Here is a 27,782-nt window from a genome sequence, read left to right as displayed (position 1 = left end):
CCAATTGTTCTGCTGCCCGAAACATGTGTGGTATCTAACTGTCAAATCGTACACTACAAAAAAATCAATAATTTTCTACATTTGTGAATACACATAGAACAACCAGAAAACTCCTGCAATACATTTTATGTGGGCTTTATAATTAACAAAATCCTACTACATACCTTTAATAGGTATGTATTATCGCGAACATTTGTATCCCTTTTCGAAAATATATGTGGAGACTAATGGTTGAAAACCATAACATCTCACACATAAATTGGATAATGTTCAAACATGCATGTAATAGATTCTGGTACCATCTCGGCGGTACGAATCGTGAGAAGTACCAGAAGAGAAGAAAAAATGGCAAGAGGAAGCGTGTTACCGAAATTCGCAGCATCAAGAATTGGCATTTGTGCAGGTAAATATGGCCTCATTATTCATAATGATTAAATGCTTTTGGTAAATGTAGTTTCTGTTTTTCTTCTAGATCAAGATTCAGCACGAGTGGAAGAAGTGGATGGTCAAATTGGTGATCCAAACGCAAATCAAGTGGACAAAAGCCGACGGCCAGCAGATGCATCGCGAGCGGCAAACATCGATATCAAGTGGACAAAAGCCGATGGCCAGCAGATGCATCGCAAGCGGCAAACATCGACATACAACTTGGTGATCCGGCAGCTTTACGAAAATGGTGCTCTTCATATCGTCTGGTTAAACTCACCATTCTATTTACACACATTTACTGTTCAACCCCAATGCAGCGGAACATCGGCGGAAGCGGCAGGAAACTGCATAGGCGGAGTGTGAAAATCTATCGATTTCATTTCATATACTCTTCGCGTTTGTGCTTCAATAAAATCAAATAATGAGTAATGATTTGTTATTTTCTTGTCCTAAAAAAATATATTGCAACTCGTATTACAGTAAATTTGTATCGAACATTTTCAATGAATTATATTTAAAAGTTTATTCGGTTCTATCAACAAATATAATGAAACGAATAGGTAATGCCCAATAAATTATATGTGTCATCCGTTATAGATTTTTTATAAGGTCCACACATAAAACGCATTAGTTTGATGCTATTGCAAAAATCTATATCGCTAACACATAAACTATATATAGATTTTTTGCTCAGTGTATGTATTTTTCCTTCATTTTCCTATCCTCGCCCGCAAAAGATGCTCCGGACAGCGACGACAGCGACAATCTTTATCTGGAAACTAAAATATCTTTTCCACTCACACATTCGAACGTGAGAATCTCAATATCTAAAATACAGTCGCGATTCGCTGGTTGGGCCATACGACCTCGACCCAACTAATGAATTCGGTATTTTAGTTGGGCCAACTGACAGCCATTTGAACACGTATATTTCGACTTGAACATCACAAATGATGTCCAGTGATGCCCAATCCCGTTTTCCATGTTTACATTGAATTTTGACGTACGGTTGCTTTTTAGTTGGGCCATTACCCAACCAGCGGAGGCCCAACTAAAAAGTGACCCAAGTAATAGAATTCCAACCAGCGAATCCCGACTGTATCTTTTTTGTCCCCCCACCCTGGGTTTCATCCGGTTTCATCAGTGTTAATCGAGGATAAAATCAACTTATTTTTAATTAGTTTATTTTCCTCGTGTTTTAACGGTATACCGTATATACCGATTACCTCTACCGATAACTTTAAGAAACTTGGCCACACTGCTTTCAAAAGTCAGAAAATGTAAACTTTGTGCGTCTTTTGATGGATGCAGGCAGAGCAGGGAGTGTGTATCAGGTGTAATGTGTACATAAATTTGTTGAATCTTATAAACAGTGAACTATATTGAATTATCGCTAAATAGTTTTTAAAAAAATTGCCGGAATTTTAGTAACATTTGCCATAGTTTCTATAATAAACTAAAATCACGATGAAAGACTCAGAGGATCTAGAACTTCAAGTCAACGCCGAGGAAATGTGTCGCACTTGTTTGGGTCAATTTCCGGCTGGCCAGCTGAAGCCGATATTCTGCAACGAAATTTTGGACGGCAAAATTGTTCCCTTCCCCAAGGCTCTGGAGTCAGTCGTGGGTGTGAAGGTAAATATTATTTTTTTTAGAAAATTGCGTTTTTTCACTTCCAATTATTTCAGCCAGCGAAAAATGAAATCTTCCCGAAAAACATTTGCACCGATTGTAAAAGTAGAACAAAAGAGCTGTATTCGTTCAAAGAGAAAGCATGTAAATCATTCGATCTACTGTACGAAATATTCGGAATTGAAAAACCTTCGCTGCCCATCCCGTCCCAAGCAATGAAGAAGGAAGTCAATGTAACAGGCACTCAAACAAAGGAGATGGTTGTCCAAATAGGCGATCTGGAATCTTACAATCGGTTTCTGACGATTGAAAAACCATCAGAACCGACTAAAAATGATTCAGCTTGCCAGGTTGCCCCCGAAACCGGAGAATCGATTTGTCAAACGGAACCAACCGAGTCGAAGCCGAAAAGGGATGTTTCCACCCAAGTGGATCCTCCTTTGGACCCGGTTGAGATTTCTGAGAACATCGAAGTTGAAGCGGACGTATCAATTCGGGCGGATGAGTCATTCTATGTCGAAGAGACCGAATTGGATCCCGACGAAAGCTATACCAGTGTGGACGTGATTGATGACATTGAAGATGTAGAGGAGGATGTCGATAATACGGAGCTGATAGTTGACGATAGTAACATGCCAGAGCTTCTGGCGCAGGATGAGTTTGATTTCGATGGTAAGTGATTCAAAGTTGGCCGAACCTAATTTTGTTTGTAATTAATTTCAAAGCAGAAAAGATGCTTGCTTCACCAGTTATACACTGGAGTCGGTTTTTACGCGAGGAATAGTTTTAATATGGCTTACTATTAGGTTATAATTTTATGTTGGTCCATTTTTGAACTCTGTACTGAAGAGTGCATCGTGTATAAACATCGAATTCTGCAGAGTTGCAGCGCATTAATGCATATCTTATAAAGTTGGCTTTTGCGACAGCTGCACTGCCTATAACCGCATATCAGTCCCATATAAAAAAAATAGCAAATCGAGAAAACGATCATTTGAAATTTATTCAATATTTTCTTCAGCGTTGCTTGATTGAAATGCTTTTCAAACATTTTTCACACTAGTGTGGTGTAAAAAATATGTATCTTTTACTATGCCTTATGTAATGCACATGGATATGATGGGTTACTATCAATGTTGTACTAAGCGTAATTGAACTGGTATAAAGGGTTAAAAACCTAAATATAAAAAATTCAAGAATACCAAAAGTGATCCAAAGATATTAGTGACTGAAGATTTAAAATGAAAACTAGCATTTGAAGCGAAAAATGTATAATTCAGTTGTCATAAGACGAGTTTGTACCATCCCATTTAGTTCCACCACTTGATTGTACCTTGACACATACGTATTTCGACCTCAACAGTAAGGTCGTCTTCAGTGTCTCGCTGACAGTGACAGGCTGAATCTCTGGCTCTTATGGTTTTTATTACCTTTGTTTTTTTTTGTAATTAATTCATCATCAATCAAATTTTTCAAGTACTTTGACCACTACTTTTCTAAATATGCATAAATGCAAACATCTGCGTAAAAATCGACTCTGGTTTAATTAACAAACGTTATTTTTGTAATGAATTCTTTTCAACTGTATTAAACGATACCAGCAGTCAACAAAGCGAATCCCAAGGAAAATGATGATGAAAATGATGCAACCGATGCTATTCAATTTTTAACTTATGAAGTCGTTCAACAAGATGATCATGAAATGGTCACCAAAACCGTCAAAAATCTCTCCAAACCCGAATCCAAGGAAAAGTTTGAAAATGAATGCACTTACTGCAACTTTGTGACAAACAACAAAACCGCTTTCAGTAACCATTATGCCATCCACCAGCAAACCATTGAGTACATCTTCGAAAGAGTGGACTACTATCGATGCATGAATTGCAAATCAGTGTACCTAACTACGATAGGGCTGGAAAAGCACTTCACTGATGAGCCGTGCGCTCCGATAGAGCTGGACAATTTGGAAGAGTCACGCGATGCGATCAAACATGAACAGTTCTACAGTCACGGCATTAGCATTTGCCTACCGAGAATAAAAACATTTCACATGAACGAAAGCTTGCAAATTGTTTGCAGTTTGTGCAGTTCAGTATTTATGTCCCTCTCCGATGCTTTGAATCATTATTCTCTCGCACATGATCACGAGGAGCCCGATACCGAAGACCTTGCTGCTTTTTGGGACAACTGCGGATACAACATGGTTCATCAATGCGGAATATGTAACGAACAGTTCGCAGACGCAAGTTTCATCAGGCAACATATCTACTTCCACAAGACGAAACACGATTGCCCTTATAATTGCTTAGAAACATATCGGGATTTCTTAAAATTGACACACCATTTGAGCCGAAGCCATTTGAAGAACGCATGCAGTTTATCCACAGAGGCAAGAGGTATTCTGCAGCCTGCATTTGTTTGTCAAATTTGCTCCAAAAGATTCACCTCGGAATCAACGTATAAGTTGCATACAAAGTAGGTATAAACAATTTATTTGAAAAAAAGCGATTCGAAAAAAGTTAATGCATTGAATTCTTAAATGTAATACTTCACGAACAAGAGTCCTCATAACCGATTTTTTTTTCAGGAATCACTTCGCTGACCGTCGCTACACGTGCACCATGTGCCCGAAAGCGTTCCTGCAAAAATGTGATCTCACTATACACATAAGATCGCACACAGATGAACGGCCCTTTGCGTGCACCTTTGCGGATTGCGACAAAAAGTTCCGAACTTCAAGCCACCGCCGGGACCACATGTCCACGCACGTCGAGGAGAAAAAGTACAAATGCGATATCTGTCTCAAGCACTTCAAGGCGGAGAGAATTCTCCAGGGTCACATGAAGTGAGTTTTAAATTTATGTTCCGTCGTCGGGGGTGAGGATGGGTCACTGTTTCAAGTACTTAGAATGCTTGTAGAATGGTTTGAATGTATCTGAGGGCAAGAAGATTAAAATATAAGAGACCTTTTTGAACGATGTTGCTCTACGACCTCCAGGCTGCCGGTGAGAGCGTTGACACATTCTCCCCCACACCCATTGTCACCCCCGATGGCGGTTCATCTTAAGCTGTATAACGGGATTTATGTCTACAATTTTTCTAATAGGCTTCACTCTGGATTCAAACCATTCGAATGTGAGGAATGTGGGAAAACATTCAGTCGAAAGCATCATGTGAAGCTTCACATGAAAACGCATGGAAAGAATTGAAAATTGAATTAATATTAGCAAATCAGGTAAGTTAGTTTATCATACGACTTTAGAATAAACAGGAGAGTTATCTGGACTTTTCAGTCGACATATGTTAATCGTATAGAATTTTCGAAACAATCCTGGTGGAATCATGCGTTATCTAGTATTTGTATTTTTTTACATATTGTATTAATTGTATTTAATTTTTCATTAATTTTATATGCCGGGCTTTGTTATCAGATTAGCGATTTCTCTACAGCTGAACTCTTGGTAGTCACCTCGGTGAACTACATGGACAACTGATTACTTGGTACTGCCTGCTGTCTGATGAATTGTAAAATTTTACGGGGATGTTCGATAAAATCTACTGAACAGTCGGTAAAATAATATCGAGTCGGTAATTCACATTTCAATGAAATTTAGGGTTTAAATCTAAAAGAGAATGAAAAAGTCTCTCACTTATCATATCTGTCTGTATACCGTGAGCGTTCCTTATTCTGCGCACTTTGAAACTAAAACATTTTTTTTTATTTGATTTACTGTTATTCATATATTTACTTACATGTCACCAAAAAGTTGGTAATTTATCGTTGTCATGGGCAGATTCTTCTTCTTCTTCTTCTTATTGGCATTACATCCCCACACTGGGACAGAGCCGCCTCGCAGCTTAGTGTTCATTAAGCACTTCCACAGTTATTAACTGCAAGGTTTCTAAGCCAAGTTACCATTTTTGCATTTGTATATCATGAGGCTAACACGATGATACTTTTATGCCCAGGGAAGTCGAGACAATTTCCAATCCGAAAATTGCCTAGACCGGCACCGGGAATCGAACCCAGCCACCCTCAGCATGGTCTTGCTTCGTAGCCGCGCGTCTTACTGCACGGCTAAGGAGGGCCCCATGGGCAGATTAGAAGGCATGGGCAGATTATAAGGCAATAAATTAGCGTTGATAACGAAAATCTTGTAATCTTGTAATATCAACGCACTCTCTGACCATAGCCTATCTGCGTTGTATTTAAATACCGCTGAGCGAAACGTCTACCGGGCAACACGTCCGGTGTGCACTGCACTAAGATCTCCTTAGATGCAACCGGACCGAGATATTACTTAAGGCTCCGAAGGGTCCCGTTTCGTTGTGATATGTTGCCATAAAATAGTAATTTATGCACTTGCTTTTCTAATCTACGGGAATATTTAAATTTACTAATGATATTGATTATTCTCGATGCATCTAAATATGTGGCAAGTCAATTCATTCACCGATCAGATTAGAACGAGCTCGGTGCAATTAAAATATAAACGCAATACTTATCTGCAATTCACAGAGGATGTTGGGATTGTCCTTGAAGTAATCTCGTTGTGAACACAGACTTCCTGTATTGACGGTGGTGGTAGGTAGTATTAGTTATGAATACCACTCCTGATACCGGAACTATGTGATTTTCTTGAAGTAAATTCTTCATCATTGGTCGTCTGGAAAGAGGTAGATAAAAAATTGTGCCGCTTTCACTCGCCGGCCCGTAAAACATTAGTAAGTAATTAATCTTACTACAAAGACAAAAATACAGTTCTTATTCTGCCTTATTAATGGTTATCATACATGCATATCTGCTATTTAACTTAACTAAAAACATATCCTCAATACTTAATAATATTGTCCATATATAGGGGAGCGGTTCGCCACTTCATCTCATAGCTCCTATTTCCATCCCATCAAAAGCAAAGCAATGGAAAGGAATTGGGTTTGTTTATTATTTTTGTGATTTTTTTCAGCAGTGAGCACGCATGTTGACAAAAAGAAGCGTCGAATTTTGTGCCGTATTTCTTTGTTTAGCGATGAGATGGATATATGTATAGTTAGATGGAAATCGGAACAGTTCCCCTACCTACTATTCAATCTAGGATTCCAAATCAGATAAATTAATTCAGTTCCTAACTAAAAGCTTATCCTCAATGCTTTGGCTGTCAATAGTCTCCACAATATGAACCCTGAAGGTTATAACTTGTTCAATCCTACATCTGTTTATATTAAAACTCTATCCTAACTGCCCCGAAACCGCTTTCAACACACAACTGCCCCCAGCCACTACATGCGACCCACAGGACCCCAATCGAGGACGGCCTACACTATACCATTACAACGCAGAGCTTACACCCTCTCCAGGGCTGTATGACGCTGAAAACATGCTCCTAACATTTGATGCCTTAAAATAAAAATAATTAAACTAATTACACTAAATCTTACACTTTGAGCGATCCCGGCTGTCATTCGCGTTAAAGAATGTGTTCCATGAGTGCTGATCACTCATGATAACGCACCGAATCGGGGAAAAAATGCAATGTAACGCAGAGTTTAAAACCCCTCGCGCCAAGTAATGCTGAAAACCTTACTTCTAGGAATTTGATTCGTAGAAACAAATTACCTATACTGAAATTGTTGCGTGGCAAAATATGTTATACAATTAGCTAACTTAGTTAAACTCTGACTACCCCACATTATACTGGCCCGTTTGGAGTCATCCAGTGGCACTTGGTCTTAACATTCGTTTTCTTTTTAAATTCTACAACATTTCATCACGCTTACCCCCATATTAGTCATATGTACAACGACTATACTACTAAGTATAGTAAAAGACCGGAAGTAATCATGGGGCAGGCCACCACCAATTTAGCGTTGATAACGAAAATGTTAAAAAAACGAAATTCGGTGAAATCGAAAATGTCAAAAAATGGCCTTCATTAGCAGCAGTGCTAAAAGTAGATTGGCTGCCACCCAATCACGCGTTGGCGCATCTTACCCAGCACTATGAAGCCGGTTCCCAGCTCGTTGGTGGTGCCACAGCTTTGGTAGAAGGTAGCCGCTCGATGCCCGCTTTTCCACACTTTCTGTCCTGTCCAGCAAATCTCCTGCAGCGCCACGACGTCGAAGTTTCGGGGATGTAATTCATCGTAGATCATCCTGTCGCAACCTGCGAAACCTAGCGACTTGCAATTCCATGTTCCAAGCTTCCAATCGTGATCCTGTATTCGTCGCCTAGGTCTTTGCCGATTATATCGAGTCGCATTATCTCTTATATTGTTCGTAATGATTGGTTTTCTAGGCGGCTTATTGGGCCTGCGCAAACCTCCTGTCTCGTCGGAGGGCCGTCGTGTCAGGGCTGTTTAGCGTCCCACCTAACACTAGGACTTGGGCTTGTGCGCTTTGAGCGGCACACGGTCGCTTTGGTGGGGCCTACTTGCGGATACATGCAGCTTTTTATAGAGGTTTAACAGGGCCCACTGTCAAACCCCACCACATCCTAGGCAAGCCCCACAACTTGCAGATGGCCTGGGGAGGGATCGTCAAGCCCTTGGACATAGTCCCTGCTGCCCGCGTGTTGTGTTCATGTTTATCTTCTCCAAAACTTTACAACGCTCTTTTAGGAAACTCATGGTTGCACTGTACTCAGGTAATTCACCGGCGACTTGGTTGGTTTCCCAATCTTTCCTGGTTCCGTTGTCCATTTTTGATGAAATCAAGTTGATCAGCATCGCTTCGCCCAAACCTTCTACAGGGAGGTCCAAGTTTTTCAACGCATCCACATTTTTCGAGCAGGTGTCCACCATTTTTCGTAAGTCTACTGCGCTTTCCTTCATAAGCTTTGGCATCTTGTTCAACACTTCGATATGCCGATCAATGATCAATCGCAAATCTTCAAAACGTTCAGTGAGCATGTCCCAAGCAGCATCATAATCGTTGTTATTGATTATGTCTTGGTCGATGATACCCGCTGCCTTTCCTGTAAGCGAATTGCGAAGGTGGTATAGTTTTATTGCTGGCGATTCGTTCTTATACCTTCCCATTATTGTTTGGAACATACACTTAAATGACAGCCAATTCTCATAGGAGCCGTCAAATTGCGGCAATGGAACTTTTAGCGGAGGTAGCTGAACCTGAACGTTAGTGTCAGAATAAGCGTGAGTCGCACGAACGGGTGCTGCAGACTGGGATTCTTCTTTTACAATCGATGCGATAAGTGAATTCAGCTTGATGACGAGGTCGTTGTAACTCGTCTCAAATGCGATGATTTCTTCTTCTTGTTCATCACGGATTTCTTTTGAAAGGGGTAGCGCGTACATCGAATTTTGGAAATCATTGAACTCACGATAACAACACTCAACATTCTTTAAATGAAGTTGTAGAAAGTGAATGTTTTTGAGGTTAGGGTTCGGGTTATCTTCGGTTTCCAATAGAGCATGTAGCACTCGCGAAATTTTCGATTTCACGGCCCCTATCTGACGCACTAGCACTACAAATTCCTCGTCGGTAGCTTTGGAATCTGTTCTCTTCTTATGTTCCTCGATTTGTTCGTGAATCGGTGTGTAATCATTTCCTCTCCTTTTCACTCCCTTCGGTGTCTTTGCCAACGGCATCGTGATCGTTTCAATACGAGCGAGTATCAACCAAAATGGCTTCCACTCTCGCTACACTTGGCCGATGATTCAACCAAATGTTCCGCATTTGTTCTACACAACGGCAACCTTGGCGGCGTCGCTGTGATCCGGTGATCGGCACAAAAAGAAAATGGCCGCCTCACAACATTCAGCCGATGCTACGACCGAATGTCCAATCACTTATTTCACAAATATTCGAGATTTTTCACGGTAATATAAATTCACCACTTCATCCGGCCATGAAGGACCAAATATACATCAAAATTGTGGACTGTATTTTGTAATTGTCATTCGGAATTAATTCGCGACAGAAAAACCAAACACGTCCGTCTCATTTGATCTTTCTTTATTAAACTAAAAAAGGAAGTACAGTAACGGAAGAAGGATACAGAAACATTTCAAACAGAACATGGGTAATGAATAGATATATGTTGTCTGGTTGCTAACATTGTAATATTGCTCCGAACACTAGTGAAAAGTGAAAAAGTGACCGATTAAAGAAAATTCGCGTGTAACGGTTTTTTTTTCTTCCGCGTTTCGGGGTCGAACAAAATGGCGGACACTGCGAAGATTACCTTCTCGAAGTTGAACCAACAAAATTGGACGTCGTGGAAACAACGCATGGAGTGGTTGTTGGAAAAAGAAGACTTGTGGGAAGTGGTGAATGCATTTGAACCGGATTCGGACGAAGAGACGGATGAGTGGCGGAAGAAGGATCGAAAGGCTCGGGCAAACATTGGACTGTTCCTTGAAGAGAGCCAGTTCAAGTTAGTTCAACAAAGTGCTAAGGCAATGTGGAATGCGCTCAAAGAAAGCCACGAAAAAGCAACGATGTCGACTATCGCACATTATTTGAGTTTGCTTTGCGGTGCGAATATGAGTGAAAGTGTAAGCATGGAAGATCATTTAAATTCCATGAGATGAGATGATATTCCGGAGTGTTCCGCCCTCGTACCGTACACACGTGCAAAGTCGGCAAACTCGGGATGCAGATTGGACTGTCGCGTTGGTGAAAGCAAGTTTGTTAGACGAGTACAGTCAGCGCCTCGAACGTGGTGATCGTGTCTCGCAAGATTTGAAAGTGATGAAATCGGATGCGAGTGGTGAACGGGAAGAGAAAATATGTTTTTTTCTGTAAACAACCGGGATGCTTTAAAAAGAATTGTAAGAAGTGGTTGTCTATGAAAAGTGAAGCGAACAGAAGCCAGGAAAATAAGGGCAGAAATTCGAAAGACAAAAGTGTAAAGTACAAAAGTGCTCACGGAGCGGGAAGTGTGGTGTGCTTCATGGCTGGCGGTGGCCTTTCTAACTGGATTATCGAGATCGGCGCGACGTGCCATATGACAGGCAACCGGTCGTTTTTCGCGGAGTTGAACAAAAGTGCGGTTTCAAGCGTGATACTCGCGGATGGTAAAAAGACCAGTGTTCGCGAAACAGGTCACGGTATAGTGCGCGGTATAGACGGACAAGGTGAAAATGTGGAGATAAAGCTGAAGGACGTGTTATACGTTCCAGGTCTTGATGGAGGACTGATATCGGTTTGTCAGCTGGACGCGAAGAAGTTTGTGATCGAATTCAACGAGCGGAAGTGCGAAATAAAAAGTCGAGCCGGTGACATCCTCGTCGTTGGAGACAAAGTGGGCAGTCTATACCAACTTAGATTGGCCCAAGGTGCCCGAAAAGTCAGCAACTGTCACGGAAACTGCCAGCACCTGTGGCATAGAAGAATCGGTCATCGCGATCCCGATCTTCTGCGTGTCATGGAAAGGTATAAGTCGGTAAGTGGATTTAAATTTAATGATTGCGGCAATAGAACTGCTTGCGAATGTTGCTTGAAAAACAAGTTCGCCAGGAAACCTTTTCCGGCGAAACTCGAAAGAAGCACCTCGCGCCTCCTGGAGGTAATCCACACCGACTTATGCGGTCCCATGGAAACGAAAATTCATTGACTACGAAAAAGCTTTCGACCGTCTCAATCACGAGAATATGTGGGGCGCCCTGAGACGCAAGGGGGTTCCTGAGAAAATCATCGGCCTCATCGAAGCACAGTACGAGGCCTTTTCGTGTAGAGTGCTGCACAATGGGGTCCTGTCCGACCCTATCCGGGTCGTAGCTGGTGTGAGGCAAGGATGTATTCTATCACCGTTACTGTTCCTCATCGTAATCGATGAGATTCTGGTAGATGCGATTGACCGTGAACCAAACCGCGGGCTGTTATGGCAGCCTATAACCATGGAGCACCTAAACGACTTCGAATTGGCGGATGACGTTGCACTCCTCGCGCAACGGCGCTCTGATATGCAGAGTAAGCTCAACGACCTTGCCGATCGCTCCTCCTCGGCAGGTTTAGTCATCAACGTCAACAAAACCAAATCGTTGGATGTAAACACGGTGACTCCTTCCAGTTTCACAGTAGCCGGGCAACCAGTGGAGAATGTTGAAAGCTTCCAATATCTTGGTAGCCAAATGGCGTCAGACGGCGGTACCAAGATCGACATAGGCGCACGGATCAAGAAAGCAAGGGCTGTCTTTGCGAGTTTAAGAAATATCTGGAAAAACAGGCAGATAAGTGAACGCACCAAAATACGAATTTTCAACTCTAACGTGAAATCTGTGCTGTTATACGCTAGCGAAACATGGTGTGTATCAGTGGAGAACACTCAACGGCTGCAGGTGTTCATTAACAGATGCCTGCGGTATATAATTCGGGCCTGGTGGCCTCACAACTGGATCTCAAACAACGAGCTCCATCGTCGTTGTCACCAGAGGCCGATAACAACAGAAATTCGGGATCGGAAGTGGGGCTGGGTCGGCCACACTCTACGTAGGGCGGAAACGAAATCTGTAAGCAAGCATTAGACTGGAACCCAGCGGGACATCGCAGCAGAGGCAGACCCAGAGGCTCATGGCGGCGAAGCCTCAATAAAGAAATAAAAGAAGTCGACCGAAATCTAACCTGGCAACAGGTTAAAGCGATAGCCGGGCATCGCTCAGGATGGAGATCTTTCAAGTCGGCCCTTTGCACCACCGGAGGTGTACAGGATCCATAAGTAAGTAAGTAAAATGGAAACGACGACGCCATCCGGAAATTGCTACATAACGACTCTTATCGATGACTATAGTCGTTATGCGGTGGTATTCCTACTTCGCAAAAAGAGCGAAGCAGCCTCCAAGATAAAGGAGTATGTTCGTATGGTTCAAAACGTATTCGGTAGAAAGCCTCTTGTGATTCGATCGGACGGAGGCGGTGAATTTGTAAACCGCGAATTGCAAGAATTCTACGAAAGCGAAGGAATAAAAGCTCAGTTCACGACCCCGTACTCACCCCAACAAAACGGGGTAGCCGAGCGGAAAAATAGGTCGCTGCAGGAGATGGCTAATTGCTTGCTGGCGGATGCGAACATGACGAAACTCTACTGGGGTGAAGCAGTGATGACAGCAGCGTACCTGCAGAACCGACTACCATCAAGAGTTATCGTAGGAACACCTTATGAACTATGGACGGGGCGAAAGTCTAACATCGGTCACTACCGTGTATTTGGTTGTGAAGCCTACGTGCATATTCCGGATGTGAAGCGGGCTAAGCTGGACCAAAAGGCGATAAAATTACGTTTCGTCGGATACAGCGAGGACCATAAGGGATACCGTTTTCTGGATCAGTCTACAAACCGGATAACCACGGAATAAGTGTGAGTTCGGAACAGGAGATCGATATTCCGTGCAAGCCAATGGAGTCGAGGCAAGATCTTTGCAGTGAGAGCAGCTTCAGGTCAGGAGAGTCTTTTCACGGATTTGATTCGGATGAACCAGAAAGAGGAAATATGGACGACAATGTGGATCATAAACGACATCGTGAAAATCGAAAATCGCGAGGCGTGCTACCGAGCCGGTTTGATGATTTTGTTGTCGGTGTGGCTGAATATCTCCCGGAAGAACCAACGAGTTACAGAGAAGCAATGAAGATTACCGAGTGGAAGCAAGCCATGGACGCGGAAATGCAATCCCATGATGTGAACCATACATGGGAACTGATGCGTTTGCTGGAAGGCAAAAAGGTAATAGGATCCAAGTGGATATTTAAATTAAAGCGGAACGCGACAGGCGAGGTTGTCAAGCATAATGCGCGTTTGTTAGCCCAAGGGTTCAACCAAAGGTATGGCATCGATTATCTGGACGTTTTTGCTCCGGTAACGCGCATTGCAACATTACGTGCAGTTCTGGCAGTAGCGGGAAAAAGGCAGATGACCTTACACCATTTTGATATCAAGACCGCATATTTAAACGGAACGTTGGAAGAGGAGGTTTATATGCGCCAACCTCCGGGGTATGAAGTTACTAGCAAGGAGAGTCTTGTTTGTCGAATCATAAAGAGCATCTATGGGCTAAAACAGAGTGCGCGGTGCTGGAACAAAGCCTTACACGAAACCCTTCTGCTTCTTCTTCTTCTTATTGGCATTAATTACATCCCCACACTGGGACAGAGCCGCCTCGCAGCTTAGTGTTCATTAAGCACTTCCACAGTTATTAACTGCGAGGTTTCTAAGCCAGGTTACCATTTTTGCATTCGTGTATCATGAGGCTAGAGCGATGATACTTTTATGCCCAGGGAAGTCGAGACAATTTCCAATCCGAAAATTGCCTAGACCGGCACCGGAAATCGAACCCAGCCACCCTCAGCATGGTCTTGCTTTGTAGCCGCGCGTCTCACCGCACGGCTAAGGAGGGCCACGAAACCCTAATTCGCCTAAATTTTAAACAATGTCAAAATTTGCGCCATGACGGTGAAGCGAAATACATATCGTCTTCACAGCCCTGCGTGATGCGTTCGAAACAACCAATCTTGGACCGGTGCGACAGTTTCTGGGGTTGGAAGTTCTTCATGACAAAGGACACTACAGCATTCGTTTGACCAGCTACATTGATACATTGTTGACCAAATTTGAATTGATCAATTGTAACACTTCACTACCAGGCCTACCATAGCCAAAACTGGTATACCTGCCCTGATTCTATGACACTGCCCCGAATGTCACTAACCCGAACGCCAGTACCCCGAAAGGCTATTGCCCCGAATAACCCGTTACCCCGAATGGTCACTACCCTTTATCATCTACCAATTATCATTCCCCAAATGATCATTACCCCGAATTTGCCAAAAATTGAAATAAAAAAAAAGTACTCGCTTTCTTGCTCACTTTATTACTTTATTAGATTGCGTTTCAATAATGAAGTTGAAAATAAAAACTAATCAGTCAAAAGTAGCATATTCAAAATACAGTCGACTCTCTACATCTCGATGTTCTACATCTCGATATCTCTCCCTATGTCGATGGTTTCCTCAGTCCCTTCAAACTACATACATTTGAGCTTTCTACATCTCGATAACCTCCCTATGTCGATATCCCTCTATCTCGATGTGTTCTGATCATATTTTGTTCAGAATTTACTCTCCTTATGTCGATATGTTCAAATTTTTAAGCTACTAGACCATCTTTGGACAATAACAAACACATCAACAATAGGAAACGACATTTGTTTTGTTGTCGTTTTTCATAGCAACGAGCTTTTTTGGATCTAGTATCCATTTCAATTTTCCTTCCATTCCTCGATCTCTCCCTATCTCGATGGTCCTTTCAATATCGAGATGTGGAGAGGCGACTGTAATTAAAGTATGAGTCATTCACTCACCCGTCTTATTCCGGGCTACTGCGTTGTCCTCCCGGACAAATGCGTACTTTAAAAGTAGAAACACATTCTTCCGCAAGAAGGTGACATTTACTCTCTAATCCTATTCCGAGCAAGTGCATAATTTGAAAGAAAAAAATTATTTACTCTCTCGCCTTGTCTCGGGTAAGTGCGCGTATTGTATTTAGCGCATTAACATTATTTCTTGCTGAAGATATGTATATCCCTTTCATAGACAGGACATGTATTAAAGTAAAAGAAATAATTGCTTATTCTGAAAGTCACATCACGTTTTCACAAATTTCTCGTGAAGCCAGACTTGCTTTCATTCTCTCCGCTGGTCTCTATATAAGCACCGTCTCTGGCAAGGTCTCTGGAATTCGCATTATCCCGAGCGCTCCCGGCTCAAATATTAGGATAATTGTTAGCATATGCAAAAGTAATAATTAAAATTATTGCGTAATATATTTAAATGATTTTCGGGGTAATGGCTTTTCTGGGTAGTGGGGTATTCGGGGTAGTGATCATTCGGGGTAGGTGACCTAGTGACCTTTCGGGGTACTGGCGTTCGGGGTAGTGATATTCGGGTTAGTGTCATAGAACCACCTGCCCTATCTGTTATAGGTGAAGCGAAAGCGCAGAATTATATTAAAAATCTGTTTTTTATATATACGCACTTGCAGAGAAAATAATTCAGAGTATTGTATCACGAAAAATAATTCAAGATCCACGTAACAATCCTGTATTCATTTCTAGCTCGGTTCAGATTTCTGCTTACACGGTCAGTGAGAGACAAAGCCATAGTCTAGGAATCCCTCTGAAATATTGCCTACCAATCATTACAGAGCGGGTTGAAGATCGCCTTCATACTTTATAACAGTCTTTGAAATATCAAATGCACCGGCGGGTTCGGACTAATGAAATCGATGAAGATTTCGGCATGTTCCCTATTTGATTTTGTTTTATTTGGTGGAAAACCATAAAATTATTCGTCGCACGTCTCTAGCACAACACTTGTGCTACCATCTATTAATTTATGCACCTTCTGTTTGTGAATCTTCACATTGTACTTGGTATAGAACTTTTTCGAACACACATCACATTCGTACTTTCTTTCCTCCGAATGTCGTTTGATATGGTTACGATAACAGGTGCGGGTTTGTAACTGTTTTCCGCAAAGTTGGCACTAAAAGATAATGAAAAATATTGATTGTTCCTATGAACTAAGACGGTACCATTCAAACCCACCTGAAACGTTTTTCCTTCAATGTGCGAATCCATATGGGCCGTCCGAAGCGACGCTGTTTTATAGCTTTTGCCACAAACCGTACATTTGAATGGCCGTTCGCCATTGTGCATCCGTTCGTGTAGCTTGAGCTCACCATGTTGAGCGAATGTTTTGCCACATTCTGCGCAGCGATGTTTCTTCTCCAGACATTTCAAGTGATGCGCGAGAGATCTTGAGGATAAGAACTTTTTATCTATGGAAAAATACTTTATTACATTAACGCCAGAAGTTAAGTATGGGGTTGAACGTGCGAAATATGGCCTGGGGAGACGCATTCCGGAGTTACTACTGTGTTATTGAGATTGTACAGAGAACCATATCTAGCTTGAGATTTTGTAACTGCTACGTCTTTACGGTCATTGGAAAGAGAAAGTATTGTTAGTTTGACTTCCCTGCTACTAGACTGCAGTGTAGATTTTCTTATAATTTTCGCGAATTTACTTCTAAATCAAGCAATTGACAAGAGCGGAAGCAAAAACATATCTGTCTGGTCTGGTCACAATCAATTATAACAATGCTATTGTATCAAATGCAATCAGTTGCGTTTCATAACCAACCATTTCTTTTTCTTTCAGTTATCAATTACGATGTCTAAGCCAAGTTATGTTTGCATTCGTACATCATGAGGTTAACGATACTTTCAGGAAAGTCGTAAAAGTTTCTAAGAGCGGGACCGAGAATCAAACCACCCAGCCACCTTCAACATGGTCTTACTTGGTAGCCGACAAAAATAGAAACTTACCACAGTGATGGCAAGGGAACTTTTTTCCATTGCATTTAACTCTCAAATGCTGCTGCAGCTCGGCCATCGATTCGAATGAATTTGCTCCACAGTACCGACATTGATGCGTTTCATACTCTATGTGCTTGCCTGATATGTGTAATCCCAGCCGGGCTGCGGAGCTATACTCGCACCCACAACCGGGAAAAGGGCATGCAAATGACGTTAGATGCGACAGCATATGCTGCTTAGCGTGGTCAATTCGGGTGTATTCTGCCGAACATATCCCACAAGTGTAAGGTGTATCGCTGTCTGTTGGAATAGTTTTTGAGTCATGACTTTCTGCATTTGTGTGAATTGATAATTCATTTTCGTCTAAATATACTTTCAAGCAAATACTGCAGATATGATACGTTAGAAATTCCGTTACGTTTGTATGAATATCATGAGTTTGTAGATGTTTATAATACCGCGATTGCCCTTTCACTATTTTCCCGCAGATATTACAACATAGTTGTTCAAGCGAAGCCACATTTGTGTTGACAATTTTCACGCCATTAATTGACTTGGTTTCATCGGTTTCCTCATTCGCTTTTACGTTGTTTGTAAGACTCTCATCGTCTTCCTCTCTTATGTGAGAAATACTATCACTTTGATCGCTTGGGAATCGTTCTATCGGCATTTCTTCCACCATCTTTGCATCTTCTAAGTAGCAAACTCTATCTTCATCAGCTGCTTCAAGAACGTTGGATTCACTGGGTATTTTATAATCCATCTTTACTTCAACGCTTTCATGATCTACTTCGCTTGTATATCCTTGTAATTGTTCCTCACCCATCGAAGTGTACTGGTCCTGATCAGAGATCAATGTGCAATGATCCACCGTATGTTCCTTGAGATCCTCTTCAGTTCTGAATATTTGATCACATAGATGACACTGGAATTCAGGGGGGTCCGACATTGGAACATCCATGAACTCTGATACTGGTTCCACTTCAACTTCATCCTCGTCTCCGTTTGTTTGAGTTTCAAGTATTTCTAAATCAATCGCATTATCATCGTCAGATTTCTCATTCTCAAAAGTTCGATTAGAACTTTTTTGTTTTTGCATTGAACCGAAAGCTTCCTGTAGAACTTTATCCGTTCGCTGGCATTTTTGTTTGAACAAATAAAATCCCAGCAACTGCCCCTTACACTTCTGGCAGATCTTACAGGGCATTCGATCGGATTCGGTTACCTAGAATATGTAGAACAATTTAGTTCTGCGTAGGTATATCAAACCTTCGTCAATATTTAATTTCAATTGATCACCTACCGTCAGATTAACACAGAACTCCAAAACTTCCGGAATGGCCACCAGGAATCCGTCCACGATTGCTGATGAAAATATGTGAAACAGTCTTTCGCTGGCGTCAGTTTGCGACAAGCAAATGCGGCACACATTGTCCACATCCATGTCCAGAGCATAGCCTGCCTGCAGTCTGGACATTTTGGGTTTTATTTTCTTAGTAACAACGCACTAGAAGCAAATTAAACCAAAATTAATAAATATTTCGCCAAACAAATATTTAAAAAATTTCTTTGTCTCTTTTGTTTTGTTGGTAAACCAGAGTGTACATAATGTAGCGTACACACGCTCATACACGTTGGGAGTTTGGACTAACTAGAGTCCTATAAGAAGAGTATCGCCATATTCCACGTTTGACAGGTCTCCTGCTCGTTTGGAATGCGCATTTGTATGGAACTGACAGCTGATTCTGTTCCAATTTTGACACTTGACGGCACTGTTATTATAGTCACTGTAGGACTAACAATGACCTCGCCCCTAATACTAAAGACACACTAGTGATATTCGTTTCGTAACATGGTATAATTTTTTATTAGACCAACACTGAACTAAACTAGGGATCCTATATTAAGAGATGTGCGAATACTTTTCCAGACGATTTAGCAACGCTGTTACTTTCGTAAACAGACGCTGCCAGCACTTGCCGTGGCGCAAAATGTTGGAGCTCGAACATGACTTTGCGTATAATGGCTTTTTCAGGTTTCGTTATCTAACGTCCAACAGTGCATTATCCCTAAAATAAAAGTGCAATACAAATGAACAAAGTGCCATGCATAAACTAGACTACTTCAACTTGCCAATGTAAAACAAATTGTTTATTCGACAAAACTTTTTGGAAAATCTTTTTCATTACAATCGCAATACCTTTCAATTCGTAACAATAACAATGTTCATTTGGCTCAGATTCTGACAGCTCTCAATGCTCGATTGGCTCAAGATGGCCGCTTTCGCATATCTCTGAATGTAGGATCCCTAAACTAAACTATCTCTTGAACATCATAAGCCTAATCTTATGAAGCGTGGAAAAATATGCGAATTTCATTTTCATAGAGCTTCTTATGATAATGACCTGGGTGGTGCGAATAGAATCGATTTGGTTGTCAAACTGAAGCCAAACTTTTCTATTGTGCCGGAGCCAAACATTGAAGATTGTGGTTATGTTCGTTTCTGATCTTATATTGAGAAGTATTGTTATTATTTGTGGAAAAAATAAAAATAAACTTTGTTTGAGTTTTTTATTTTTTGTAACAAATATTTCCACATTATATTTCGAGTGGAAAATTAATAGGAATGGTAATAAAAAGCACTTGTGTCGAAATTTCACGAGATTCAGCAGCTGATTGGAGCAGGAATGTATGTAAACAATCGTAAAGTCATGTAGAGTCTAGAGCATTTGTGCGCTCTCATGCAGCATGGAAAGAGAAATTCGAAGAGCGGGAAATGTTTGACAGTCAAGTAACTGCAATATAATTTTGTTTATGGTAGTGATTTCAAAATATCCCGCTACTCGCTTGAGTGCAGAAAAACGGCTCTATCCGCAGCACCCAGATAATGACTTACTCTTGATGAAACTCATTCTTGTATCTTATAAAGTTCATGGGAGTGATTCATATAGATAAAATAAAACATAAGAGTTGTCTTATAATTTTCATCACTACTTCTGATGTGAAAAACTCATAAGACAAATCTTATGAAATGAGAAGTTAACATGGCAGAGTATGTTGTGGACGAACTAATTCTCATCGCAGATTTATTATCGACATTCGCGCTTGTAAACTGCGTTTTATCGTTCATCAACTGGGATTTTTTTTTAATATCGCGTTCGATAGCAGTTGGTTGTTAGGATCAGAAATGTAAGTAAATGTTAGGCGTTTAAATTCACTTTTAAAATAATATTTCATAGTTTTCAGAACTTTGTTGACGCAAGAAGCGAATGAGAGGAATACCGACAATGAGACTATTCTCGAGTCTCCTACTTGGTGCGATGCATCTCGACGAAACATAAATCGAATGAATTAAGAGAATGTGATTCAGAAAAAATATTTTAAGCTCGTTTTAGTGGAATTTATTCAACCGTCTAAGACGAATTAAATAACTCCATTTAATTCCACCAATTATTTCGACATCTTTGCAGATACGTATTTCGACCACAACTGTGTGGTCGTCTTCAGTGTCTCGTACTTGACTCGACGACGACGAAGTCGAGTCAAATACGAGACACTGAAGACGACCACACAGGTGTGGTCGAAATACATATCTGCAAAGATATCGAAATAATTGGTGGAATTAAATGGAGTTACTTAATTCGTCTTAGACGGTAGATTGTGATTATTATTTAGAGAAAAAAAAATACCATGTTGTACAATGAGTTGTGGATTTTTTTTTGCATTTGTCTACTCTAATGCTTTATAAGAATGCACAGCATAAACAAAAATCGTGTAGAAAACATATGAGGGTCATCATATGCAAGGATGATTGATGTTTATAAAATTCTCTTATGAATTCCATCAAGGGCATCGACAAATCTTTATATTTTCATAAGACAAAGTTATAAAAATCATTCTCGGTCAAATAACACACAGTTCATAAGAAAATCGTCCAAAATTTATACGTACACTAATAAAAATCCACACATTTTTATTGGCAAAAATCTAAAGAAATTTACAAATAAATTTTATGTGTGCGTTTATAACCACCCGCTATAGGAGAATCCACATAAAGGTTATTAGTTATAATAACGGTTATGTGTGTTTCCACATATATGCTATGCGAATTTACATAGCCGTCATGTGGGAAATGCTATAGTCAAAATTTATGTGTGCCACACATAATGGATATGATTGGATTTTTGTCAGTGTAGTTCTTATAGCAAAAAAACATAAGACATTCGTATGATTATCACTAGTTTTCTTGGCTGAGTGAACAAAAGAGTTTGTTGATGTTAAATCATCTTGCTCTGCACTCAAAATAATCCACACGTTAATGCTACCTGAAAAATCACGTAGATGAAAGAAAATGAACTCAATATTGAATTTATCTGTCAAAGGTAACAATTATTGCACCTTTGGTAAACATTATATGTTGTTCCTGTATTGTTCACTGTGACTACTTAGTGACTCTTACGTGAAAACCCCGTACTCGCTGTGTGATTCATTTTGACAGCTTCATCTCGCGTTCATTCCCCAAGTTATTCGACAAAATGGCGTCTGTTGAAAACAAACTACGAGTATTGCTGGCGGATTTGGAAATCACACAACATTTATTGCAGATATTCGATGGTAGACAACTTTTCGGTAATTGCTATTTTAGTATAATATAGTTTGTTTTTATTTATTTAGAGTGTGGAATCGATTTTCACGATTTGCTGAGTATTACGGCCGATAAATTCCGTGCATCGTTGGAACCAACAAAAATAAATTGGAAATATCCGGTACTGCAACAGTTGGTGTCTTCCTGGAGAACGCGAAACGTAAGTACATGTGCACTTCTCTGTGTATGCCATGTAGGTTGTTTACTAAGGTATTTCAACTTTTCACAGGAATCTCAAATTGCTGATTTTCTGAAATCCTTGGAGCAACCATACCGCCTTCGGCTTACCGGTGAGGTGAGCATCATTCCGTTTACGTCTACTGCTGTATCATCAGACACCACGACCATCACAACCCATCAGTTTGCTACGAACGGACCGGCATGTGAATTCGATTCAGACGTTCCAATTTCCTCAAATTCATTTGTCGGGACACCAGCATTTATTCCAACGCAAAATGTAAACAATACGGACGATAATTTTACTACTACTTCAGTCACCGGAAGTTCAACTTCCATGCCACCAGAGTATGTACTAACGCCATCCACTGTTCATGTAAAAGCTGCAGCAGCTGCTGATTCCAAGGCTGTCAAAACTACGGACGCATACTCCCTGATCAAAACAACTTTACCGCTCCAGACAAGCAACCACTATGATGTTAAGAAAGCTGCAGCATCCGAAGAAAATGAGCTCCGAAAGCTAACTGAACTCGTAAGTGTATTCTTAATTAGTAGGTACGGGAATCAAACAATCAATGTTTTGCTTACATCTTGCAGGAATCGATAGTCATTGGTTTACCAGAATCGTTGGAAATAACTTACACGAAGCCGGATGATCCGCCTGCGGTTGAGTTGAATACTGCTCCGCCGTTGTTTGCGCCTATCAACACTACAAGTCAATACTACTTTGTCGGTGAGCAGATATATAAAGTTGAAGCAAGAAACGAATCCGACCCGGACTATACAGCGGCATCCACTTCAGCTAGAAACGGAAGCGATTATACGGCGGTATCCATTTCAGCGAGCGGTAGCTCCGAATGCACAGCACCGGTCTATGTCGTAAATTCTCCTGATAGTGCGAATGTAACAGATGGTACTTGTGATACAAACGATAGTATTACATCCATTTCTGGAAATGAGTCTAATGTGCCCAATGAATCTAGCCTTGGCATTTGCCAGCCGACAGAAGATGGGAAAAGCTTGAATGAAGCAGAGCAATGTCAACAAAAAGTCCTCTTCAATCAATTGTACTATCTAATGCCATTGGTTCTTCAAAGACGATTTCTAACAATAATGATAATCTACCACACGAGTGCAATGTGTTTTCAACGAAAACCTTGGAACAGTTGCTGAAACGCTCCGAAGAAGGAAAGGAAATTTTGCAGTACGGAATCAAATCTGAGCTTTCGGAAGCGAAGCAGTTAGAACTCTCTAGTATTATCGCCAAACATCATTTGAGTACGAGAAGTAAGCTACTAACCGAAGACCTCCGAACATACGCCTTGGCAGTGACAACTCTATTCAAGTTTGAGCGATTGGTAAGTTGTAATCACGTGAACATATATTAACATTTTATATTCGATGTATCACTTGTCTTAAGACGAGTGTGTACAGTTCCATTTAATTCCACCACTTAATTGTACCTTGACAGATACGTATTTCGACCTCAACAGTAAGGTCGTCTTCAGTGTCTCGTACTTGACTTGACTTAAGTCGATACAATTAAGTGGTGGAATTAAATGGGACTGTACAAACTCGTCTTATGACAAGTGAAGACATTCCACTAAAAAGCTCAAAATAATTTTCTTAACATTCAATGTATGTTTATCATTTTAGGAAAACTACTTCATCTCAAGAAGCGGTGATAGAAAGAACCATGGCGGAAAAATAGCCAACAAGATTGGCAATTTAAAGCAGAGAAGAAGGAAGCGAGAAACTAAAGAAAACGAATACCAAGCAACAAAACAGTCTGCTAACGATTGCCAGCCACCTCGGAACGCAGAAGCAGAGGAAGCAGCTGAATGGTTGCTGTTGAACACTGATCCATGGTCTGTTGTTCTAGAAAGATGGAAAATCAGCTACGAAGCACGAAAGGATGATTTATTATCCCAAAAGCGTATCACCAGAATTCTTACGACATATCCGCAATACAGATGCCCACATGGTTTCCAACTGGTAAGTTTATTATCTCTAGTCATTCTGCATATGTAACTGAACTGAATGGTATTAAAATATATTCGAATTTGGTTCAAAATATCTGAGGCGAAGTATCAGTATAGTTTAATTATAGTACGTAACTAATAATTTATTTTCTAATTAAATTCTAGATCGACATTGATTTCCAAAAATGTTTTCCTAAAGCTGAAAACGGATTAAAGAAACTGCAATTTTTGGTGCCACTGATCACGGAATACATTTCAAAGAAAGCTGTCGACCCATCTGCGGTATCGTTGCTTGAGGGACTGACTACTGATAACGCAAGTATTGGTAAGATATTCTTATACAACCATACAACAAAGTCATTCTAACTATTACTTTTTTCAGATAAGAAAATTTGCATACTTTTGCTAGCGCTGAACACTGTGCTTCCACCTATTGCGGTTGCATCACGTTTTAAGCCTACCATACTCGTAGGACAACAGGATACGCTGATTTTTGTCGACTCTAAAGACCAAGCCCGATCGAAAATACAAGATGTTTATCGGAACTATGAAGATTTGAATTTACCAATTGTACCTAAATTGATTGTGGTTGGTAATAGCTTGGACCAGCTCCAAGGAACATTTTTGGTCGTGTATGGTGATATTTTCTATGAGCTCCACTCAGTGTCCAGATCCATTGACGTTCTAATCAAACTTACTGCTGTACTTGGACTTCCTTATTCGAGAATTTCGAAATTGGTGTGGCATTTCGTCAGTGGATATGTATATGGCATAGAGCAGCAAGAATCCTACGCGTCTATCAACAAATTGCAAGTTTATCTTGACAATAAAAGGAGCGGACAATAAATCCTTAACATGAATCAGATCAGCTGTATGATACCTGAATGTACGATCCTTTCCTCAACGACGAGCGAGTATCTAACCCATCTAAAGGAATATCATCGTGTCCCGTCTATTCATCAATATAAATGCACAATTGCCGGATGCCAACAAATTTTTTCTAAAGTGTATCCCTTCAAAAACATATTATGCACCATGTTGGAAATAATAACACTAGCAAAACAAAGGAAACGGAAAGCAGCAGCCAACATGAGCAGTCATCTTTGAAGCAGTTTGCAGTATCGTCAACAGATAACGATGGGGTTTCATCTTGCAATTTCGAGGGTAGTTCGTCAAAACTCAGACGCTTTGAGAGCACTGACGATCAAATTGATCTAGAAAATCGCAATCCAATTAATACACTTGATCAAATAGCGTTAAAACTAACTCTATTTATGCATAAGCATAACAACTTTACGCGAAAAGATGTTTATCAGATACAAAATGAAATGAGCGTATTGTTTAATGAAATATCAGATAAGTTCGCAAAATTCAAACCACTCATAAATGATCCAGAGAATAGGTTTAATTTTCAAAAACAATTAGATCAAATCAAAACCATTTTCAACTTTGTAAATACCGATCATAAGTTTTTTAAACATTTGAAAAACAGTGTAGGATTTCAACTACCAACGATAGTCACAATAGATAATAATGACGATATTACTTCTACAATGCTAGATGTTGAAAACGATGCGGACACAATACATGCAAACAACTACTTGATAGTAATGCCCATTGAATTCCAAATTAAAACTTTTTTTGAATGCAATGATATATTGAAAACTACTTTGCGGAATACACTAAATCTAAAACAATCGACTTTTATTGCTAATTACATAAATGGAAGTACATGGAAAGCTATTGAACAAAACTACGACGAAAACGTTCTGCCGGTATGGTTATATGCAGATGAATATGAAGTTAATGATTCACAGAGTTCGCACAGTAATAGACACAACGTTTGTGGAATATACTATAAATTCCCAACTATACCTAAGGAATTCCAATCAAAACTATGCAACATTTTTGTGGCTGGAATGGTCAAAAAGTCAGATATTAAAGAAGTTGGGATGAATAAGCTTATGCAAATTTTAGTCGATAGATTTAAAAAAATAGAGAATGAAGGTATATATATTGAATCGGGTGGAAAACCAATATTAGTAAGGTTTGTGCTATGTTTGATACAAGGCGACAATTTGGGTGTTCACTCGATGCTGCTTTTTGCGAGTGGGTTTAATGCTACATTTTATTGTCGGTTCTGCAGACGTCCAAAAGACCTTTTAAAATCAGACTGCCAAGAACATGCTGATTGCCTTCGTCGACGTCAGGATTATGCTCAGGATTTAGAGTTAAATCAACCAAAAGAAACAGGAATACACGGTAACACGGTTTTCAATGAGCTTCCATCTTTCCACGTAACTGAAAACATGAGTGTTGACGCAATGCACGATTTGTTCAGTTCTGGCGTGTGTAAATCAGGTCTAGTAGAAGTCTTAGATTATTGCATCTTCAACAAGAAATACTTCACTCTCAATGACTTTAATGTTAACAGAAGGAACTTTGGGAAAACTTGTTTAGATAGCGAAATATCGCGAATGCCGGATGTAGTTGAAGGATATAATAGTAAGGAAAAACGCAAAACAGTTCATATACGGCTAACTTCTAATGAAACTCGCATGTTGACACATTATATTACGTTAATTATTGGAAAATATGTTCCCCATGATGACATGGTTTGGAAGTATTGCTTAACGTTAGTAAAGCTGACTGAATTCTGTCTAAGAAATACTTTTCATCAGAAATGATAAATCAATTGCGACGATTGATCAATGTGCACCATACCATGTATATTAATTTGTTTAAGAGGGAACTTAAGCCAAAACACCACTTTCTTGTTCATTACCCTACAGTAATAACTTCATCAGGCCCAGTGGAAGCTATGATGTGTTTCAGGTATGAAGCGAAACACAGAGCTTTTAAACAATATGCTCATATTATGCCTTCAAGGAAAATGTTTGTTACACGCTTTGTATTAAGGCTTCATTGCAATTTGCATATGACTTATTCAATAGAAATGTTTTCGATCGTGAGATAAATGAAGATTTTAAAATGTTTGACTTACAACTACGTAACTATTTTAGCAATTTACGGCAACCATTGAATATTGAATCAGATCTAAATTTGTTATTCGCAAATAGTATTGAGTACAAAGGGACTAAATATAGATCAGGGTATTTTATGACGCTTTTTGAAAATGATGTAATGAATTTATTTGAAATTATTGAGTTCGTCCTACATAACGATGAGTTATTTTTGGTGGGCCAATATTGGCAAGTTGATAACTATTGCGAACATTTTATGGCGTATGAAGTATCAAACTGCTTACCCATAGTAGATATTTTAAAAATCGAATTATTCGATAGTTTTCCTGTATCATTGCATAAGATAGGTAATAACTCTAGAATGTATTTTCGTGTTAAGAATAGTTTTAATTCTGTATAACTCAAATACATATGTATAGATAATAAGAATAAAATACAAACTTTTATACATTTGTTTTACTTTTTGAATATTTCTAATATTGCATTATCTTAAATGCAATTTTAGAAATATTTTTTTGATTTGATTTATATGATAGAAATATAAACAACAACAAACGTGCATTTTACAAGAAAATTTAACTGAATCTTAGGGGAACATC

General features: G+C 40.0%; 5 protein-coding genes across 9 annotated transcripts; 4 read left to right on the top strand and 1 right to left on the bottom strand.

The window, feature by feature from the left end:
* Positions 1 to 97: 97 nt before the first annotated feature.
* Positions 98 to 867, top strand: LOC134225430 (uncharacterized). Its single transcript, XM_062705510.1, has 2 exons — positions 98 to 403; positions 473 to 867. The coding sequence occupies exons 1-2, from the start codon at positions 277 to 279 to the stop codon at positions 790 to 792; spliced, it is 447 nt and encodes a 148-aa protein (XP_062561494.1). The 5' UTR covers positions 98 to 276; the 3' UTR covers positions 793 to 867.
* An 847-nt stretch (positions 868 to 1,714) lies between these two features.
* Positions 1,715 to 17,381, top strand: LOC134219761 (zinc finger protein 84-like). Of its 3 annotated transcripts, XM_062698626.1 has the most exons (6): positions 1,715 to 2,064; positions 2,118 to 2,733; positions 3,663 to 4,536; positions 4,649 to 4,906; positions 5,168 to 5,296; positions 17,238 to 17,381. In XM_062698626.1, exons 1-5 carry the CDS (start codon positions 1,897 to 1,899, stop codon positions 5,268 to 5,270), a joined length of 2,019 nt encoding a protein of 672 aa, XP_062554610.1. In that variant the 5' UTR covers positions 1,715 to 1,896; the 3' UTR covers positions 5,271 to 5,296; positions 17,238 to 17,381. The 3 variants fall into 3 exon arrangements, with proteins under 3 accessions (XP_062554610.1, XP_062554609.1, XP_062554611.1); XM_062698625.1 differs by lacking the exon at positions 17,238 to 17,381 and having other exon boundaries at positions 5,168 to 5,346; XM_062698627.1 differs by lacking the exon at positions 17,238 to 17,381 and having other exon boundaries at positions 3,666 to 4,536.
* LOC134222293 (uncharacterized) lies at positions 10,242 to 13,376 on the top strand. Its single transcript, XM_062701436.1, has 3 exons — positions 10,242 to 10,577; positions 10,850 to 11,467; positions 12,846 to 13,376. Exons 1-3 carry the CDS (start codon positions 10,242 to 10,244, stop codon positions 13,374 to 13,376), a joined length of 1,485 nt encoding a protein of 494 aa, XP_062557420.1.
* Positions 16,318 to 19,006, bottom strand: LOC134219762 (zinc finger imprinted 3-like). The gene is made up of 4 exons (XM_062698628.1): positions 18,699 to 19,006; positions 17,405 to 18,620; positions 16,623 to 16,855; positions 16,318 to 16,560 (listed from the first exon to the last, which is right to left on the bottom strand). Exons 1-4 carry the CDS (start codon positions 18,870 to 18,872, stop codon positions 16,360 to 16,362), a joined length of 1,824 nt encoding a protein of 607 aa, XP_062554612.1. The 5' UTR covers positions 18,873 to 19,006; the 3' UTR covers positions 16,318 to 16,359.
* A 2,913-nt stretch (positions 19,007 to 21,919) lies between these two features.
* On the top strand, positions 21,920 to 25,209 carry LOC134219764 (uncharacterized). Of its 3 annotated transcripts, none has more exons than XM_062698631.1 (7): positions 21,920 to 22,009; positions 22,070 to 22,200; positions 22,270 to 22,749; positions 22,815 to 23,471; positions 23,874 to 24,212; positions 24,365 to 24,524; positions 24,582 to 25,209. In XM_062698631.1, the coding sequence occupies exons 1-4, from the start codon at positions 21,931 to 21,933 to the stop codon at positions 23,388 to 23,390; spliced, it is 1,266 nt and encodes a 421-aa protein (XP_062554615.1). In that variant the 5' UTR covers positions 21,920 to 21,930; the 3' UTR covers positions 23,391 to 23,471; positions 23,874 to 24,212; positions 24,365 to 24,524; positions 24,582 to 25,209. The 3 variants fall into 3 exon arrangements, with proteins under 3 accessions (XP_062554615.1, XP_062554614.1, XP_062554613.1); XM_062698630.1 differs by having other exon boundaries at positions 22,815 to 23,575; XM_062698629.1 differs by lacking the exons at positions 21,920 to 22,009; positions 22,070 to 22,200 and having other exon boundaries at positions 22,213 to 22,749; positions 22,815 to 23,575.
* The last annotated feature ends 2,573 nt before the right edge of the window (positions 25,210 to 27,782 follow it).

Source organism: Armigeres subalbatus, chromosome 3 (genome assembly GCF_024139115.2).
Source record: "Armigeres subalbatus isolate Guangzhou_Male chromosome 3, GZ_Asu_2, whole genome shotgun sequence".
NCBI lineage: Eukaryota > Metazoa > Arthropoda > Insecta > Diptera > Culicidae > Armigeres > Armigeres subalbatus.
The sequence above is the reverse complement of the archived record's forward strand: the minus strand, read 5'-3'. Positions and strand labels throughout refer to the sequence as shown.